The sequence below is a fragment of the Phyllostomus hastatus genome, unplaced genomic scaffold (assembly GCF_019186645.2).
Source record: "Phyllostomus hastatus isolate PE091 unplaced genomic scaffold, TTU_PhHast_1.1 phas_contig_137, whole genome shotgun sequence".
In the NCBI taxonomy this organism is placed as follows: Eukaryota; Metazoa; Chordata; class Mammalia; order Chiroptera; family Phyllostomidae; genus Phyllostomus; species Phyllostomus hastatus.
This window is the reverse complement of record NW_025333583.1, coordinates 14,691,898-14,711,177: the sequence shown is the minus strand read 5'-3', so window position 1 is coordinate 14,711,177 and position 19,280 is coordinate 14,691,898. Positions and strand designations below refer to the sequence as shown.

At 40.3% G+C, this 19,280-nt stretch overlaps 1 protein-coding gene across 1 annotated transcript in view; it reads left to right on the top strand.

Annotated features, from left to right (window-relative positions):
• The window catches only part of CPS1 (carbamoyl-phosphate synthase 1), a 115,383-nt gene extending 101,384 nt beyond the window's left edge, over positions 1 to 13,999 (top strand). The window contains exons 34-38 of the mRNA XM_045852873.1: positions 1,729 to 1,827; positions 9,766 to 9,825; positions 10,531 to 10,643; positions 12,012 to 12,141; positions 12,903 to 13,999. Coding sequence (XP_045708829.1) covers positions 1,729 to 1,827; positions 9,766 to 9,825; positions 10,531 to 10,643; positions 12,012 to 12,141; positions 12,903 to 13,001 — 501 coding nt within the window. The 3' untranslated portion in view covers positions 13,002 to 13,999. The remainder of the gene's footprint in view (positions 1 to 1,728; positions 1,828 to 9,765; positions 9,826 to 10,530; positions 10,644 to 12,011; positions 12,142 to 12,902) is intronic.
• The last annotated feature ends 5,281 nt before the right edge of the window (positions 14,000 to 19,280 follow it).

Here is a 19,280-nt window from a genome sequence, read left to right as displayed (position 1 = left end):
TTAAATTTAATAGGTGAGGAACCCACCTTTAAAGTGAGGGTTCTCCACTACGTTTCTGGGCTGTCTGAAGGATGCTCTCTTCAGGTTTACCTTGAACTCAGGGTCACTCAGTGCGGGGCTGTTTTCAGCGGGTCCAGGGTTGAGATCAGGGAGAGGTCTGTTTTCCTTCATGCTGTTTGCTCCAGTGTGGCGAATCTATTTGCAGTTCCTAAGTCCATTCTGCCTCCAGACATACATTATTGGAGTTGTTGAAATACGGAAACATGATAAAATTAGAAATCCGCCTCCCCCTTTTTTGTGTCTATCTCAGAAATATAAAAGGAGATCATTCTTCTTCCAGTATTAGAGTCGTATTTTCAAGTGTCTCTTAAGTGTGTTGTTACAAGGTCTATTGTATAACTGAAATCAGAATAATAATTCTATCTTAGTGAAATGTCAGTTAAGCTTCAAAAAGACATTCTCAGTGTTTAAATGGTTTATTGTGGGGTTGAATATACCTTTTGGTCCTGGGCTAGGTTAGGGGCATTTTATTCTCTTAGTGGTGAAGGGGGGCGGGTGTTAGCCTTGATTTACACTCGCGCATATCTGACTACTTTCTATGTTTTCTGTAGAAAACTGCCAAAACCTCCTATGCGTTGTTGTATCTTTACTTACAATGGGGTGGCCTGGGTTCTTTCTTTTGAATTTGGGTCCCATTAAGTTAGTTGGCCACACCTTTACCAAAGGATCCATTCACTGTGGAGTATACAAGGTGTGGCAAAAGTAGGTTGACAGTTGTTTATATGGAAAATAATACAGTAATTAATAAATAGTAATACAAGAATAAATTGTGTTTTGTGTACTCACAACTGTCAACCTTTTTTTGCCCCACTCTGTATATGGGTGGTCAACTGAAGGTCAAAGTGATGAGAACTTTCCTTTCATAGTAAGGGAGTCACTTGCTTAAGGAATAAGGCTACTATAATGCTAGTTCTGTCCCCGTGCCAGGTGATGACATGCATGGCAGAGTCCACTCCCATCATGCTCTCATGGACCACTTGCTCTATGGTTATGCTGGCCACGTGACTTGTAGTTATACTGCAGCACAATAGCCCTAGATGAAGCCTCTATATAGCGTGGCATTATATGTTAGTTTAAAATTATTATTTTTTTTCTTATGGCTGCGGGATTTGGGGCTAGTAGCATGGTATTTAGGTTCATTTTATGAAAATGATTTTTAAAAAAGCAAACTCCTTTGAGATTTTTGTGGACTTATTGAATTGCTCGGAAGGCTTTCTTCTCAGCTGCATGAAATAACTCTGAATCAATTGATTAGCAGTTATGCGTTTGTGCTACTGACCTGTGAATTCATGCACTGTTGCATAGCATACAGAACATACACTGTTATTTAAACATTGTCATATTAACATTTGGTAACTCACCACATTATGAACCAGAAGCTGTGATTTGCATCCAAATAACTCACAGTAGAATCCAGTTATGTTGTTCCATGGAGTGCTGTTGGATAGGGAAAGAATTGCTTATTCATTCATTATACTTAATTAAAAACATAAGATACATCTGCCCTGGCCAGCCTTTTCATCTCTGGATTCAGAATGCATGGGCAACTCAAAATCTACAAAAGAGTCTGTGAGTAAAGTGCTTTCCATTTGTAGTGGTTTTTTTTTTTTGTAAAGATGGTTGACTATTATTTGCTTTCTTTTCTTTTTTTAAATTTATTCTAAACAGGTGGCCTGCTTTGGTGAAGGTATTCACACAGCTTTCCTGAAGGCAATGCTTTCCACGGGATTTAAGATACCCCAGAAAGGCATCCTGATTGGAATCCAGGTATGTGGTGTGTGGTTATGTGCATGCCTGTGGTCACTTGCTGGGAGTGGCTGGGGGAAGGGACCTTAATTGCAATCTAGAAGAGGGAGATTTGTTTTAAGTTTCTCTAAAGAAAAAAGCAACTCATACAAAGAATGGCCATTTGTTCTCTATGTGTTCCCTGATTTGCCTTTTTCTATTGCAATAGCCAACACAAATAAGTGAATAACTAAAACAGACAGAAAGAAAAAGTCTCTGGTGGAAGGATATTTGTTCTGAGAGGTATTTAGGGTGCCTTATAAAGGAATCTCTTTTATTCTTTGGTTACATCTTTTCCATATGTTTTGCTCTTAGTTCTTGCTCCTTAGCCCTGAGCATAGGCTTTCTGTGAAGTTGGGTCTCGCCTCTTCTTTCTCTCTGTCTCTGTGTGTGTCTGTGTCTATCTCTGTCTCTTTACTTTCCCTGTTTCCAGCTCATCTATGTCTACAGTGTCCATTCTCCTGTCTATAACAATCACCTTTAGATCTTAGACTGCAGCAAGCTCATATTTCCAACCATTTGCCAGGCACCTGTATCTGAAGTCTCAAACACAAGGCATCTCCCAGACTGAAGTCCTATTACCCTCATCCTGACCCTTGCTCCCTCCTTTCTTACATTCATTCATTCGCATTTCAATTTTTACTAAATGTGAAAGGTTAAAAGTTGAAGAAGACGTGGGCATTGTTTGAAAAATTTTCTGAGCTTAAAGGGCAGGAACTTAATGGTCCTAAGAAAGTCAGCATATCCCACAGTACACTATGGAGGTTCTCGAAATATTATTTGGTAAGCATGGTGCAATAATTATAAGTAAATATCTTCATATAATGAAAAGGATATTATTGGTTTATTATTTCAAGTCAAATACAAATCTTAGTGCAAAACAGTAGACAGAAAGTTACTGTACTTTTGGAACAATTATTGCAAGAATGTAAAAACTGTTCTGTTTATAAATTTCCCCCCAAAATGCTGGATGTTTCCAAAGGGTCATTCACTTTCTTTTGACATTAGTAATTCTCAGATCTTTGAAAACAATAGATGGTCTTATATATCACCCCTGTCGTACTTTTAATAAGCTCAGACCCTGCATGGTTACATAAAAATTATTAAAATGTAATTAGAACAGTATCAGGTATTCTCAAGCCAGTAGGTGATTATTACACACACCATCCCATTAGGGTGTCTTAATATCCGCAAATTAGACCCTGGAGACTGGATGGGTTGTGCTTTGGTGAACTTTCTGCAAAGAGTAACTTGGGATTTTGCTTTATAAAGGTGCCAAAAGGGTGATGGCGAGCACTTAGAGCAGAGACTAACAAGACGACTTGCAATTGCAAAGCTTAATGGCAGTTTAGAGACACATCACACCATGTGAGAGACTCATTACATTATAAATGGGCACTAAGTATTATTAAGTTGCAAGTATGAGAGTATTTGCCCAACTTCCAGTCATGGCTTAAAGTTTAATGTGAGACCTGGGGGCATTCAGAGGAGACCATGCCCTTAATCCCCATCTTCACAACTAATCATATAGTGCTAACATTTTAAAATACCAGTTTAAAAAGGCAGTGATGTATAAAATTGGGGCTTGTTTGGTTTCAGTGCTGCAGGGGAATGTAAGGCAAAAATTAATTTGATCTCTATGAAGTATTTGTGAACAGAATTTTTGCTTTGCAGGAAAAAATGGGGGTGGTGGTAGAGTAAAAAGGGGTCTTCTTAAGGAAGGGGTTATGTCCACAGAGCTTCCGCATTTCCATGTGCTCTTTTTAAAAGAAATAGTAGCTATGTGAGTTATTGCAAAGAACTTTCTCCTGTGCATGAATGCATAATGGTAGGGATTTAAATATATATGTATTTTAACTCCCAAGGCAAAAAAAATATTTAAAGAAATGTTTAATAAAATTATATTTAATACAATATTTGCAGCTGTGATACATTTGGTCAGTGTGACTCTGAGTCTTCAGAGATATACAAGAACCATTTTCTTATATGGGAGGCAAGGAAAAGCTGCCAGCACCAACAGTTAACGTATAGTCTCTCCATTACTATATGAAGGGCTTGCATTGGTAGTGATTTTAAAGTATGTAGTCAGAAATTTAACTGAGCACTGTGACAGAATACACTAACTAGAGAGTTCCTAGCTATAAAAGTCACCAGCATCTTCTTAGATGGAATGGGACCCAAATCTAATTGCACCATTTTACCCAAACTTCGTAGCAATTGTGGACAAAGTTGTTAGGGTTCCATATCTCAGGATACATTGTGTTTTTAAAAAATGATTTTATTTCACATGATTTCAGTAGGTCAGAAAAATTCATATAGACTCATTTGAATATATAAAGTCAGAACTTAAAAAAAAACCTAAGATAGCTCTGCTAATATGTCAATGGGGGTTAGGGCCAGTAAGTACAAGGAAAGGGATTTAGTTGAGTTATGTAATGAAGTTCTAGGAAAGAGCGTCTACGATGCATTTTGATACATTAAGATAATCATTGACTCAGCGCATGTGTTGACTTCACTCACAGGGGAGCATTGGCAGCCAGCATGGTTGCGGTTAATTTGCTTATTATTCCTTCATGTATAAATGGGGGAGGATGGTCAATATCTATCCCATTTATTTGAGGGAAAGGCCTTCTTAGCTCTTCATCTCCCCACCTGTCTGCTATGAGTAGAAGGATTTAGTTGAAGATACCTCAATTCATTATTAATATTCTATGATAGGTTGTAAGAGAAAAATTGGGAAAAGAGAACTACAGAGAAGAGATAAAAGTAACTCTGAGCCAGGAAACATTTTTCTTATTGTTGATGGCTTAACGGGTACTTTAAATATTAATTACTGCTAGCAAATATCAGCCACCTCAAAACATTCAGTAAATACTTTGTATTTGGGGGGGGACAGGTGTGCACTCATTGGTTTAATTGCAGTCTTCTTAAATTTTTAGTTCTTTTCCTCACTCTAATCCTTTATACACACAGACCCTCTGTGTCTGCCCTCCCAGGTTACATGCATCCTATGAGTCAAATTACCTAGGACATTTGAAATATTTGTAACCTCAACTTGGTGTAACTAGGACTTCGGGGAAAAATTAGGATTTAGATTTTTGTCAAGGGATTTTTGTCAGCTTAACTATTACATGTAAGGTATCTCTACCCAGAAGCTTATATAGGCATGGATCCTAATACAAAAAAGCGCAGTGCAGGTTTATAGAGGAACAAAAGCATCTTTGAGTCTCTTGCAAGTTTCCAGCTTCCTTTCATCTCACCAGATTTTTTTTCTTTTCTTTCTTTCTTTTTTTTGGTGCTATGAGCAGGCAATCTACCTCATTTGAAGTTTTCTGGAACACCATTTAACAATAAATGATTTACTCTAGAGCAGATTGAGAGCACTGGCTATTTGCTCCCCTCTGACTGGGCTATTCAGGGCTGTGTGTGGAGAGGCTCGCGCAGTCCTGACATCTGTGCTTCGGTGAGGCTCAGAAACACAAGCGTTTTATTTGAAAAGGACACCTCCAAGGGACTTGAGTAACCTTCTATCTTCCATACAGAATTATTCGGAACAACCATAGAGTTGTCAATCCAGACGTCCCTGTATTACCTTGACTTTTCCATTCTGTAACCAGAAGCTGGAGTAAAGTGAAAATGGTCATTGGAGGAAATAGATAGATAGATAGATAGATAGTTAGATAGATAGATATTTTATTTTTAAAGGGCTTCTTTCTTATAAACATTTTCCAGGAAATAAATCGGCTTGTACTTTTCACCTCTAGTTACAAATGGTTTCTTACCCAGGTATTTTCAATCAGCTATTAAATCTAAGGCTGCTCAGATGCAAGCTGACAGCTGTAATTTCTTTCTGTAGAGAGGCCGTTTTATGTGTCACAAGTGTTCAATACATGTTTGATAGAAGTGTATAATGTGCTATGAAAGCCTACGCCCTGGACCAGGAGGCGGAGTGGCTCCCCAGCGGGGTGCTGCCGATACTGTCGTGTAGGATATTTATCTTTTCCACTTGGGGGGCAGCACTAACACAGCTCCATAACGAGGTGCTGACTGTGGTCTGCAGGTATGGGAGGACTTGCTGACTTATTTTACTTTAAAATGGTGAAGTAGAAAAATGACATTCTAGGGCTCCTCCCTGAACATTTTTCATTGTGTCTTTGGCCAAGGTCAGTGCATCTTCACCTCAAATTATCAACTTCACCTCAAATTATCAAAGGAGAGAAAGATGGTTCCCCTCTCCCCTGTTCCCTCCTCTTCCTAGACTTGAGTGGGTGTCCAAATCGCCAGGAGGGTTTGCCGAAGTGCAGATGACTGGGATTCCCTCAGAGTGCCTGATTCTATAGATCTGGGGTAGGGCCCAAATTTCCCTATTGGGAACAAAGTTCCAGGTGAGGCCTAGTTTCCAAGGGACCGCATTTTGAGAATCACTGTACTTGAGAAAGGGTATTTTAGAACACCGTTTCAATATTATGCCATCATATGGCCACCTATTATAAGTGACTTCTTGGTAGAGGAAAATGCAAGGGATTGACAGTAGTTTGTTCGGTTCATGATTAATCTCTTAATCAGCCAGTGAGTGCTCATTGGACCTTTGTATGTTGAGCCTTCTACTGTGCTTTGGTGCTGACTGAAGTCCGTTCTTTGTTCAGCAGAAGGTCTAAGCAAAGTAGTTTAGACCAGTAAACAATGTAGTGTTCCAAAACCCAGAAGTTCATTTCATTCATATTTGCCATGTTTCAAGGAACTTAAAATATGCAGAACACCTAAAATGCCATCTAATTTAGTCCATTGCTTTCCAAGCAGAATCAAACTTGAAAAAAGAATTGTCCTATTTTTCTGCCTTACCTGTTTTTTTATTGTTCTGTTACAGTTATCCCAATTTCTCCCCCATTGCTCTCCCCACCCCGCCCACCCCCGACTCCCACAGTCAGTCCCTGCCCTGTTCTCCATGTGCATGGGTCCTCTAAACATGTTCCTGAACTACAGCCTTCCCCTTCTTTCCCATTTTCCCCTACCCGCCCCCTCTGGTCACCGCCAGTTTGTTCTTTATTTCCATGCCTCTGATGCTCTTTTGCTTTATTTTGTTTATCAGGTTCCACTTACAGGTGAGGTCATATGGTACTTGTCTTTCGTCTCCTGGTTTATTTCACTTAAGAGACGGTCGCATTAGCTCATTAAATTGCCCTAACATCGCCAAGCTACTCTTTAATTGTATACTTATTTATAATTTTTTTGTGCGTGTCTAGCCATAAGCTTCTTACAGCTAAGCCCATTTCTTCCGTTTTGGCCCAAGGTAGAAATGGCAAGCTCCTTTTCTGGGCACGGTTACAACCTGTGTTCCAGAAGACTGTCATGAATAAGCCCTGAGTCTGTCTTAACTGAGATTTATCCATTGGCGTTTATCTTCTCTATTTGCCAATAGTTTCCTCTCACAAAACTGCTGTTCTGGGACTGAGAGGGCCAGAGTCTGAAAGAATTCTATATTTGAACATGGGCTTTGGGGTCTTTTCCTAGGATTTAGATCTGTCCTCAGAACGCCTATGAAAGCAAACATTAGGAGGTTTTATGGGCTGGCCATTATCAAAATTGGACAAGGATCTCGATACGATTTGTTATCACCATTTGTAGTTTCTCTAAAATTCTGAGATAAGATCATATCCATGACTTTTCCAACCATTACAAATATAGTTCCTAAATTGATTACAAAACATTTCCTAAAGTAGCCAAATTATGTCATCTGAGTATAAACTTCTTACAAGGAAAAACAGCCAAAGTGCTCTCATTTAAAGCAGAACGGATTTTTATTTGAACTTTGAATGATTTTGCACATTCTGTTTAGCTCAGTTACTCATATATGCTCATGCTAATGAGCTAAGGTCACGGGCTGACCTTAGGGGAGGCCTCTTAGTGTTGTCTTGCACTCTGACTACTCTCCTGCAAGTACTGGCTTTTGGCCCCAGGGAGGAGGTATGTTCAGAACTGGGGGACCCTGATGGCGATGGGCCGGAATCCAGGGAGGGCGGGACCTGGGAACCAGATGGGGCAACCGGGGCTCTAGAAGGTCATGGCAATGGACTCAGAAAAAATCTGAACAGCGAGATGCAGTGTTAGGGAAGCCTGTGCAGAAGTGAAATCTGTGTGAGGTGGAAGCTGGTTTGTATTGAAGTGTGACAACAGCCCATGGAGAAACCCAGGCATGAACACTAAGGTGCAGGGGCAGGAATGTAGTCCCCGGGAGGAAAAAATCAAAACCAATTGTTTGAAGAACAATAATAATATTTAATGAGAACTGTTAACGGGCAAGTAATTATTCTAAGTCAGTCTTCTAACACTTAAACAGTTCTTATTTTAGATTCATTCAGTAAGTTGTGGGGGTTAAAAAAATGACTTTTTCCCCCTCTCACCTTTGTGTTTTTCTAACTAGGCTAGTAGTCAAGTTAGCAGAGACAGTAACAGGAGAAAATGTACAATGTTTATTACAGATGCCCATGCCGGGGGTGTCGTAAAATGAGGCCTGAGACACACTGGGCAGCTGAGATTTATATGCCAACATAGAGAAAGGAGAAATAGGCCATTTATAGGTAGCTGTGGAGCAGCCTAACATACAGAGCAAACAAGTTCTTGCTAGGCAACTCAGAAACATTGTAACAACAGGAGGGAGGTGGGATAGAGTGGGAGGCGGAGATGCAGCTACCAGGCCTTTCCCTGGAGCCTTCCTATCTGATGTTAAGGAGACTATGTTAAGATTCCCTTTTCAAAGCAAGCCTTTCCATCTGAATCTTTTAGGCTGGAAGAGGGGAAGGTCAAAGGTTCTTTATGAATCTTTTGTTTCTTATTAACTGGCTTAAAATCAATATCCCAAAAAGGCACTGTTTGGTGGGGAGCCAACTTGGGTCCTCTTCAGAGTACTCATAAGGACTCCGCAATGTGGATACTGTTATTATTCATGGTTAGTAAGTGGGGAAAGAACAGGCAGAGGTTAAGTAAGTTGCTCAAGGTGGCAGTTTATCACGGAGCCGCAAGAAGGAGATGCATTGTTATTCTCATTACCATTTTAAAAATGAAGAAGCGGAAGCTCAAAGACATGAACTGTTCTGAGTAACTATGAATGGTAAAGCCAGGATTCGAAGTGCAGCTTGTGACTCCGGACCCTATTCTTTTACTCTTTGCCTTACGCAGGGGTGTCCAACCTGTGACCCGCAGGCCACAGGACATGGCCCAGGATGGCTATGAATGCGGCCCGACACAAAATTGTAAATTTACTTAAAACATGATGAGGTTTTTTTTGTCATTACATGTCACAGTGTATTTAATGTGTGGTCTGAGACACCTCTTCTTCCAGTGTGGCCTAGAGACACCAAAAGATTGGGCACCCCTGCTAGAGTCAATGCGAAAGTGAGCTCCAAATGATTGACTTATTGCAGGGCACTGCACGGGAGCTCCCAGGACAGGGCCCAGTTACTGAAGGGTGGTACAAAGTTTGAATTCGGCAATTAGACGAGGCTGACAGATGTCAGCAAGACATCCAGCAAGGCAGGCTTGGCATTGAGCTGCTAACCCAGGAGCCTTTAAACACTTCCTGAGTAGGAAATGGATCCATGAAGAACCGGGGTCTGTCTGCATCCACGGGCAGAGACTACGTGGATCAAACAGGGACTGAAGGGATTTGAGGGCGAGGTAAAAAGTAAGAGAGCAGAGATTAGGACAATGTAGATGGAATTTTATCTATATTGGAAAATAAGTAAGAACTCACACTCATTACAGAAGGATAAAGGATAAAACTTGTCACCTTTAAATATGAAACATCTGGCAACATAGGGCATTGCCTTTTATGCTGTTGTGAGAGAATACTATATTGCATATGACTAAATGAAGGGCATGTATATCCAGAAAGTGAATTTTATTAAATTCCTCTAATTTCAGCAATCATTCCGTCCACAATTCCTGGGTGTGGCTGAACAATTACACAATGAAGGTTTCAAGGTATGTGATATATTTTTTTTTTACAAGTTGTTTTCTGTCAGCATTGGGCTCCATCCATGTACTGAAAAATCATAGGGAATCAAATAGCTCAAAATATATCCTAACTTGATTGTTTCAAATGTCCAGTGGAATAAACTAATTAGAAAGGCCAGTTTTAAGTTTCAATACAGTTATCACAAACTTAGATATTAGCTTACACAGAATTGCAACAAAGTTGCAGTGCATTTCCATATATTTTCCCTTTCCCTTTTTCTGTTTCAATATGTAGTCATAGTTTTCAGCTGCTACAGTTACAAGTGTAACTCCTTTGCTATGAAGACATTCACACGAAGCCTGGTTTAGTAGCTCCCAAGGCCTGGGGGTGAGGTGGTGGGGTGGGGACTGAAGTGGTGGGCTTTGTTGACCTAATAACAGTGAATAATCAGCCATGCCTATATTTTTTATTTTTCGCCTTTATAAAAGCAGTTACAATTGAGGTTTTACATTTTTGATCACTGCAGATACTTTTTAAATGTTTGAAGTGCCAATTACTCTGGACACTGAGTCCAAATCTCTATTTACAGCATCACATTGGTTCTCATATTCACCAGCTTCTTCTGTGTTCTGTTTGAAATGACACGTGTGTCCCAGTGTGACAGTGGGCTTCTTTGCTTCGGGAAAGCCTTCTCTGCAATACAGCAAACTGACTTTTCCATTTGCATGCAGCTCTTTGCCACTGAAGCCACGTCAGACTGGCTCAATGCCAACAACGTCCCTGCCACGCCCGTGGCTTGGCCATCTCAGGAAGGACAGAATCCCAGCCTCTCTTCCATCAGAAAGTAAGAACGGGACAGAGTTGTCTGAGATAACAAAACACAGGATTAACTTTGGAACCATTGCAATATGAGTACTCTGAATACTCCACCTTCCCCTCTTGCATGTCTTCCAAACATTCTCTTGGTCAACTAATTTAAAATGAGAAATTTGTGGATGATAGTAAAGTTTCATTCTCATGAACTTTGCTATTACTATGAACACACAATGCCATATGTGTGCATGGATATATATAGCATCTTTCAAAATAGTTCCTCATAAGGATGCTTTCCTTGGCAGATACCATGATCTTAGTGAAGAGAATCAAGGGCATGAAGACTGTAATGCAGAACTTTATATTTGACGTCAAAATAGTATATATATATATATATATATATATATATATATATATATATATATACACCAAGTGTAAGTTTGTCTAGCTGTCTTTCACTGAGGAAATGCATCAACGAATCAGTCAATCTATTGAACACTTGGTACCTGCAAGAGACTGTGATGGGAGCTATAATCACATCTTTCGTTGGATTACTTAAAGTGCTATTCTTTGCTCAGGTTGAGCACTATGCCTTAGGCTATGTCAACATTAGATTTGTAAGACATAGTATCTCGCACGCTATGTGGGACTTTGGCAACACCGTTATATAAACACAGAACTACCTAGTATAGGTAGACCATTCTCATTTGCTCCAGGATATTACAGCTCATTGAATGGCTAAGCAATACCAAGTTCTATGCAATATACTGTTTGTTAGAGCTCCTAAGAAGGTAACCTATAAATTATGATCAAATTAATAAAAGAAGGGCAAATTTTTCAGACCTTAGTAGACTTCCTGTGATGTTATAAGCCCTCGCTTAGAGCTTTGTAAAACAATAATTAGCATTACTTCATGCTTTTGACATTTAAATGTCTCCTGTGTGTGTAGCAGCCTGGCAGCAGAATGTGAAATGGTTTAACTCAAAATCAGGTGACCTGCATTTTCATTCCATCATCTGAGATGCTCTGGCAGGCAGGCGGTGAGGTAAAGTTAATCTGGAAGCGGATATAGGGGCTGGACAGGACTTAATGCTGGAGGAATCACCTCCTTATAAAACAAGTAAATATCTGTCAAATGACCAATTTTTACTATGGATAGATGGCATTTTCAAGAGAAAACTTTTAATTAGTTAGACTTTCACCAGAATTCCTACAGGAACACAATTAAAAATTTTAACCCCCAAATAGGGTAATTGGAACATTGACTTAGAGGAGAACAAATGACAGCTAAGCCGTTGACTCAAAGGGCTAAGAGTAATTTATGCTAGTATTTTAGAAACTAATTATAAAATATGCATGGTCACCTGCGAGCTTTTGTTTGCTTTGTTTATTCCTCCAGGCTGATTAGAGACGGCAGCATTGACCTGGTGATTAACCTTCCGAACAACAACACCAAGTATGTCCATGACAACTACGTGATTCGGAGGACAGCGGTTGACAGCGGAATCGCTCTCCTCACTAATTTCCAGGTATGTTCTTTTTCGCAAATACAGGCCGCAGGAGGATTTTTATTTCTGTGCCTTCCTTAAGAGTGTTCATCGACCTATGCGCATCCCTCCCCTCCTCTTTTTGTAACATGCAGAAAGGAGAAGGATTTCTAAGTGGAAGCTAAAACGATGATGCTATTATGGGAGGTCAGGGCCTAGCTGAGACAGGTGGTGATCAAGCCATTGAGGCAATCAGAAGGCAGGCATCACCATGGCTCTCTCATGACCCATCCAAGTGTCCTTTAAATCAAAAGTGTGGTGTGGCATGGGATAAAGACACAGACTTTTATTCCATTTTTTCTAACTGAAAGTCACTGCCTGCAGGCACAAGGTTAATGATAATGGAAGATACTGGTATAGCGCAAGCACTTGCTCAGTTCACAGACCATGATAGTGTGAGGCATGGTCAGCTCCACTGGGACATGACGCGCCAAGTTCTTTATCACGGAGGGTGGGGTGGGAATTTTTCTTCAAGACTCATTAACTTTCTGCCCATCATATATTTTCCCTGAGTCAGTCTTAATCCCTATTCAGGGGGTGGGAAGTGGGGGTGTGGGATAGCCTTATTCATGGTGAGGCCTGAGAAATAGCAGAAAGTCCCCGTGAAATCAAAGGTTTTGTTCCTTTTATCCCACGCTCCTTTGAAAATCGGGAGCAGAAACTGTGACTCTTCAGTCCTGCTTCATGAAACATTCACTTTCATATCCTCTGGGTTGCTAAGATTCCTACTCTTACATTTTCAGGTGACCAAGCTTTTTGCTGAAGCTGTGAGGAAATCACGCACCGTGGACTCCAAGAGTCTTTTCCACTACAGGCAGTCCAGGGCTGGGAAAGCAGCGTAACATCCTGGACCCGGCTCCATTCCTACACCAACCTAAGCCACCTGTTACCCCGAGGAACTGATTCCCAATTTCCTTTCCCAAAGATGAATATTGATACCAAACTTTATTTCAGTTGACTCAGTTATGACTTAATGTTCTTCTCCTTCACCATTTAATTGTCAGTCACTTTTCAAAAACCTTATAGAGTGTCCTTCCTAGTGACTTGTCCTTCATGAGAATGCATCTTTTTACTAGTACCTTACTTTTGGTGGGCTGAGCTTCCCTACATGCTTACTTGCAGCTAACATTTTACGGTGCTGATTCACGGTAATCAAGGTAGAAAAAGTCTCTGCTCTATCTTCTGAACTCTTTCTATATATACTTCACAGACACTGTTGTCATTGTTTTTAAACAGCATCTGCCACACTCGGGACACTCTAACCAGGCAGACTACTATCCAGATTTGTGAAAATGAATTTTGGATTTAATTTATGAAGCCCTTCACCATGATGTTTGTTTATTGCTCCTTTTTAATAATCATTCTATCTGGCTCATCCAGGAATACCATTACTTCTTCCCACACTACTGAACTGGAGAAGTGTGACGGAGGTCTTTAAAAAATGGATTTCTTTGCAGGGCAGTCGTTTGCAGTTTTGTGTTTTGAAGTATGTCAGCAGAGGGTGGATACCGCTGACGTAGTTTTATTTCTGTTGTTTGGATTTTTAACCTGAGCCAACTGAAATCTTCAGATTTATGGCATCTCCCCACCTCCCCCTACTTCTTGCCAATTTTTGATACACTTGGGAGCTACATTCAACCTGTCTGGCTTATGGATTCTGATGATGTACTGAGGCCCACATTGCACTGGGACTTCCACACGTTTTAAGCACAAGGTCCCCATCCCCTCTGCATACATGGAAAGTCCATCCTTTTCAAGGCAGCCTTTGTATCTTTAAACTTTTTGTGTTATTACAAGTGCTCTAATTGTGAACTTTTAAATAAAATACTGTTAAGAGTCACCGTCATTGTATTCTTGCATTCATTTATTTGTTTTATGTTGATAGATAAAATTAGTTCACCTCTCTGATGAAACAAGGTTTGGAGCCAGAATGATATCACTTTTATTTCTTATACAAAGACATAGGGTATAGTAAATTAATATTAAAAATAATTAAGCCTAGACTGTTGCATCTTTTTTCTTGTTTCCCTCTTGTTTATGTGTCTCTTAAAAATTGTATTATGTGGTTATATGGTTATACACTGCCTTTGATCCAGACACTGTCAAATATACAGTCACAACCACGTGCTGACTAAAGATTGTCACACATATATAACGAGCACTTAACCAAATATCTGGCATAATATGGAGAAAAGTACTTAGACCCAATCAGGGGATGATTCATACTGTCTGGGGGAGACAGTGCTGATTGCCACAGTGATGTCATATCCCAGAAATACCACCTAAATGTGGCTTTGTGGAGGAACTAAGCTCATGATGACATCATAGCTTATACCCCTTCCCTCTCAGTCCACGATCCAGATTTTACCACTTGACATAGACCTGGAGGAAGGCTTTTTAAATTCAATTTCCTCTTCTCTCCTGCTTCTTATCACTGTGAGATCATGATTTATTCCCTGAAACATTATAATAATATATTTCCTGATCATTCCTTTATTTACCTGAAATATTTAATAAGTTTCTGCAATATTCAGTGGGGGATAAACCAGGACCCCTTCTATTCCTATTATTCTAGTACTTTTCTGACCCTACACGACTTATCACCACGACACCACAGCCCCATCATGACATGAGGGACACCCACACTATTCGCCTGGCTGGTCTAGGTTAACATAAATTAACCCATTTAGTGCTCAACACATCCCTCTGAGTAGGTGTCGTCATAGTCCGTGCCATAAATAAAGAAACTGACACCCACACGACCAAGTCACGCAAAGTGCAGTCTCTTTGTTTTTATCTTATATTCTAATGAAGACAGACATGGAAAAGAATCATTTCTCATAGTAAAGAAAGTACTGACATTGCCTGACGAGATCAAGGAAAAGCTGTTCCTGTGAAACGGACTGCTGTGTCATCTTGAACAGCGTGCCATAGTTCCTCTGGCAGGCCAGGGCAGAAGGGCACTCCTGCGAGGCATGGCCGGCCATCAGGGGGTGTGTGGAGAGAAAGGGCTGGGGCAGAAGTGGAGATTGGATTCTTAATTGTGCATGTTTAAAGCCATGTGGAAGTTTTAAGACTTCATTTGGAAATAATTTGGGGACTTAAAAATGCAACAATAAAATAGTACAGCCTTTACCCATATTTGCCTATTGGCAATATTTAGCCCTATTTGATTTATTATCGTTTGTTCTGCCTGTCTACTATCATCTAACTATTATCTATCTCTCTATCTAAACACACACACATACACACACATGATAGGAGGAAAAGTACACTTTGGCAAAAAGTAAGCAGGCTACAGGTGGCCAATTTAGATATGCAATTCATATTTTGAAACAGAATTACTTGCAAAAAGTACCAGAAGTTTAAAACAATACTTCTTGTATTGTGGACATTTAACAAAGGTTCTCAATTTTTATATTAATTTGAATAGACTGTTTGCATAATGCAAGAAATGAGACGATTAATAATAGTTCATCAAGCAGCATTGTTTGTAAATAAGCCCTATGTTATTGTTGGTTAAAATAAAGGGTCTTTGGAAAACCAGAAACAAGCTATACTCTCTCTGTGGTGCTGAAAATGGAATTACATTACTTTGGGGTTTTGTTGTCTCCCTGTTTTCTAATGTTCAAAACTTTAAAAAGACTTAAAGAACAAACAAGTAATGCCCTAAGAACTTTGGTTGGATGAGATAAATGCAAGAAAATGGAAGCAGATTTGTGTTCAGATTTGGCACAGCTTTGTCCTTTGGTACATTTTTATTCTTTCATATAAACAGGTTAACACACGTTTTAAATGGCTGAATCCGTTATATATCATGAGTGCAGACAACATAAGGTCTATGTCCGTAGAGCCGAGTAGAAAATCGAAGTAGCTTTCTCCATATTGAGAATTTAATAGCAGGCAAGGAGGACCGGCTCCACTGTGTTGGGTGAAAAGGGGCTCAGCCAGGTTGTGAAGTGAAGAGGAATAAAGAATGATCCATATATAGATTTAGGATTTTATGGCTTTGGAAAGGTGAGTAGAATATTTTTAACTGCACTTTTGTCAAACTTTCTTCTTAAGCAGCATTCCCACTGGAAACTTTTAAAACCAGTTACGACATTCATTTATCTCAACAGCTGCAGGTATTTGAACCTCAGCTTCTACAGTGTCCACAGCCTCTTGAACAATGAAAGGGAAAATTATCAGAGAAACAAAGCATGCTGAATTCAGTTAAGTGCTCCGTAATTACACCCCAGTATTACCATTTGGCTGCTGGTGCGGCACCCCAGCGGCACAGGTGCCGTAAATGCTCACACACAGCCAGTCAAATCCACGAAGACCTTTCATTATGTATCTTTTGAAGCACCCTTAGCTTGCAAAGACTAGCTCAACTTTTTTTCTCTCCCTCTTACTCTCACTGTTCCTTTCAACTTTTGTTCTCATATGTAAAAAATTCTATTTTTCTTAATGAAGATTACCATGCGATTTTATAAGAAGCTGTTGCAATCGGTGAGTGTGAAGGTAATGTGGCAGGAGCAAGAATGTTATTCCTTCTCCTAAGTGGCTTCCCAGGCTCTGTGAAAAATTGGTAATAATTGTCCCTACTTCTCTGGTGCATAAGGTAGTGTGTAAGTGTTCCAGAAAGAGAGTTTAAGTACCTACAGCTGTTGAGATCAATGCAGTAATGGGGGGGAAAAAACCCAGCAAGTCAAAGCACCATTTGTGCATGCTTCTCATTGCTTAAAGATCATTTTTGAGTCTTTATACAACTTCCATTTTATAAAGGACTTGTAGCCATGAAGAAAACTATTGATTGTTGACCAAAACAAAAGTAGGCTTTTCTGGTAGCAGAGGTCCACTTTTCGTCTCCCGAAACTTCCAGCCTAGGCTAATTGTTTCTTTATGGTGTTCCCTAAAAGGAACACACAACCCACAGAGGAGTGCTTTTGTTTATCAAAGGCGAAATACCAGCAGTCTCACAAAACAAAGCTGCTTGTGTCCTCAAATGACAGTCTCCCACAGAAAGCTGAGTGCTGTGGGTGGCCATAATGAAGACAGGTGAAAGAACAACATGTAGAAAGGGGAGGAAATTCAAAAAGCCCAAAATGGATTATTAAAGGAGGGAAATAACTTGAAAAAATATGTATTTATTAATAAAAGTACATTTGAATATGCAGTGTCTCAATGACTATATATTTTTCTTTCTAAAATTTAAGGGCAATGAAGGATCTCTTCTATGGAACCTCTTCTACCTGCCAATGGGAGATCCTGAAGGGTGAAGTATGGCAGGATTTTGAGGTCTTTAACATCACAGAAATATTCTGCTGTTTCCCATAACTCTTTACCAATTTCCACCTAGAATGCTGCAAATAAAATTTATGTGGAATAATTTAATTTTACTGTAACATTTATTTTAATCTCTCTATTCTAGAGGATTTACATATAAATTCTTAAAAAATATTTTCAAATTAAATTGAAGCATGATGTCATATCATTTGCCAGGTTTGGTATGCTTTCTTTCCCAGTCATGATTAAAATATATAGGGAGCTGCAGGGGAAAATGGGGTGGTTGCAGTTAAAATGTGAGTAGTAGTTTTTAGATATTTTTTAAATCATGAGGCAAAAGTATTTAATGTAAATTAGGCTCATACTTTATTTATTTTATCAAAATAAGATAAAGCATAACTAACTTGACTTTCCCAGCATTGGGGGCCTACAGAGCAAAAACCACCTTTTGTGAAATCTCTCACCGTCTGTTTTATGGTACTTTGTGAAGTCCTATTTGCCTAACTCCTGTGCCTGGTTGAACTCTAGATGTGTGAGGCCCCAGGGACTTCTGAATACAAACAGATGGTACTCTGTAGACTGACTCATCAGGGAATGGCCCCTGGCTTACTTTATTTGAGTTTTGCTGTGCTCATCTCTCTGGAAGATTGGTATCAGACTGATATTCCCAGAAGCACGTGAAACAACAGGTTCTTGGGTTATTGTGCTCCTACTAATGTTCATATGATGGAGTTGGTTTTAACCAATTAGGTCTTTTTTTTTACCCATTGAGGTTACCCACCATAAATGATTCCAGATTATTCAGCATCCCTTTTTTCTCAATGTGAAACCTAGACCTGAGAACCAATCACAAGTCCCTGGTACTTACACAGGTATATGGAATGTACAGACATGTGCTTCATTGATTTTTATATTTCTCAAATGGTGAGAGAGAGAGAGAGACTCCCTCCTGGGGGCCAGGGGCCATGTGGCCTGCGGAGAGGACAGGCCAGTGCATCGTCTGAGGGCAGGACCCAAGAAGCAGGAGCCAGAGCATGTTTCTTTGTTCCCCTCAGTTTGGACGTGAGAGGGCCAGGAGCTTTCTCAGAATGACCGATTAACTCCCTAAACTTTCCCAAGCTTTGGTGGGTCCACTTCCCAATCAACCCCTTCTTTCCCCAGGCTAGACTGACAGGATTCTGGTCAGCATCTCCCCCTGCCATCATTCTGACTTCTCTGGCACGTGTGCCTGCTTCCCCTGGTCCCAGCCCCAATCTGATAGGAAGTGTGGGGGGCAAGGGCCTTTCCTCTTATCCAATTATATTTCTAGCTTCCGATCACTTGGAGGCCCTGTGCATTCATCTTTCTAGCCCTTAGCCAGTCAGTGTGAGAGCCTCCTCCTGCTGCTATCGTGGCTGGTGGGAAAGACTCCCCCAAGTCTGCCATTTTCTGAGGCTGCCTAGCTTCACCATCTTTGAGAAAATGCTCTGCTGTAGCTGGGCTCAACCACTGCTCCCGCTGGCGAAGGCAGTGCCCTGCCATTCTCGGTGTCTGCCAGGGTTCCCACAGCCTCTGGGTCAGGCAGAGGCATCACAGAGATATGGCTATCTGCCAAGCCTCTGGGCTCAGAGCCCCATCGGCGGAGGGGAACCCTCTCCTCCCTGCAGCTTAGCACAGTGTGCCCAGCGTTGCAGAAGGGGTGGGCCAGGGGTACAGGCTCCTCCATCATTAACGGGAACATAATTATAGTAGATGTTCAAAGCTGTTGAATCTGTAAAATTTTGGTTTTAAAAAATGGTTGTGGTGAGAAGTGTTCGATCAGAATAATTATGTTCCTGTCCTTGTTTTTAGTTACATGTTCCTATCTCCTC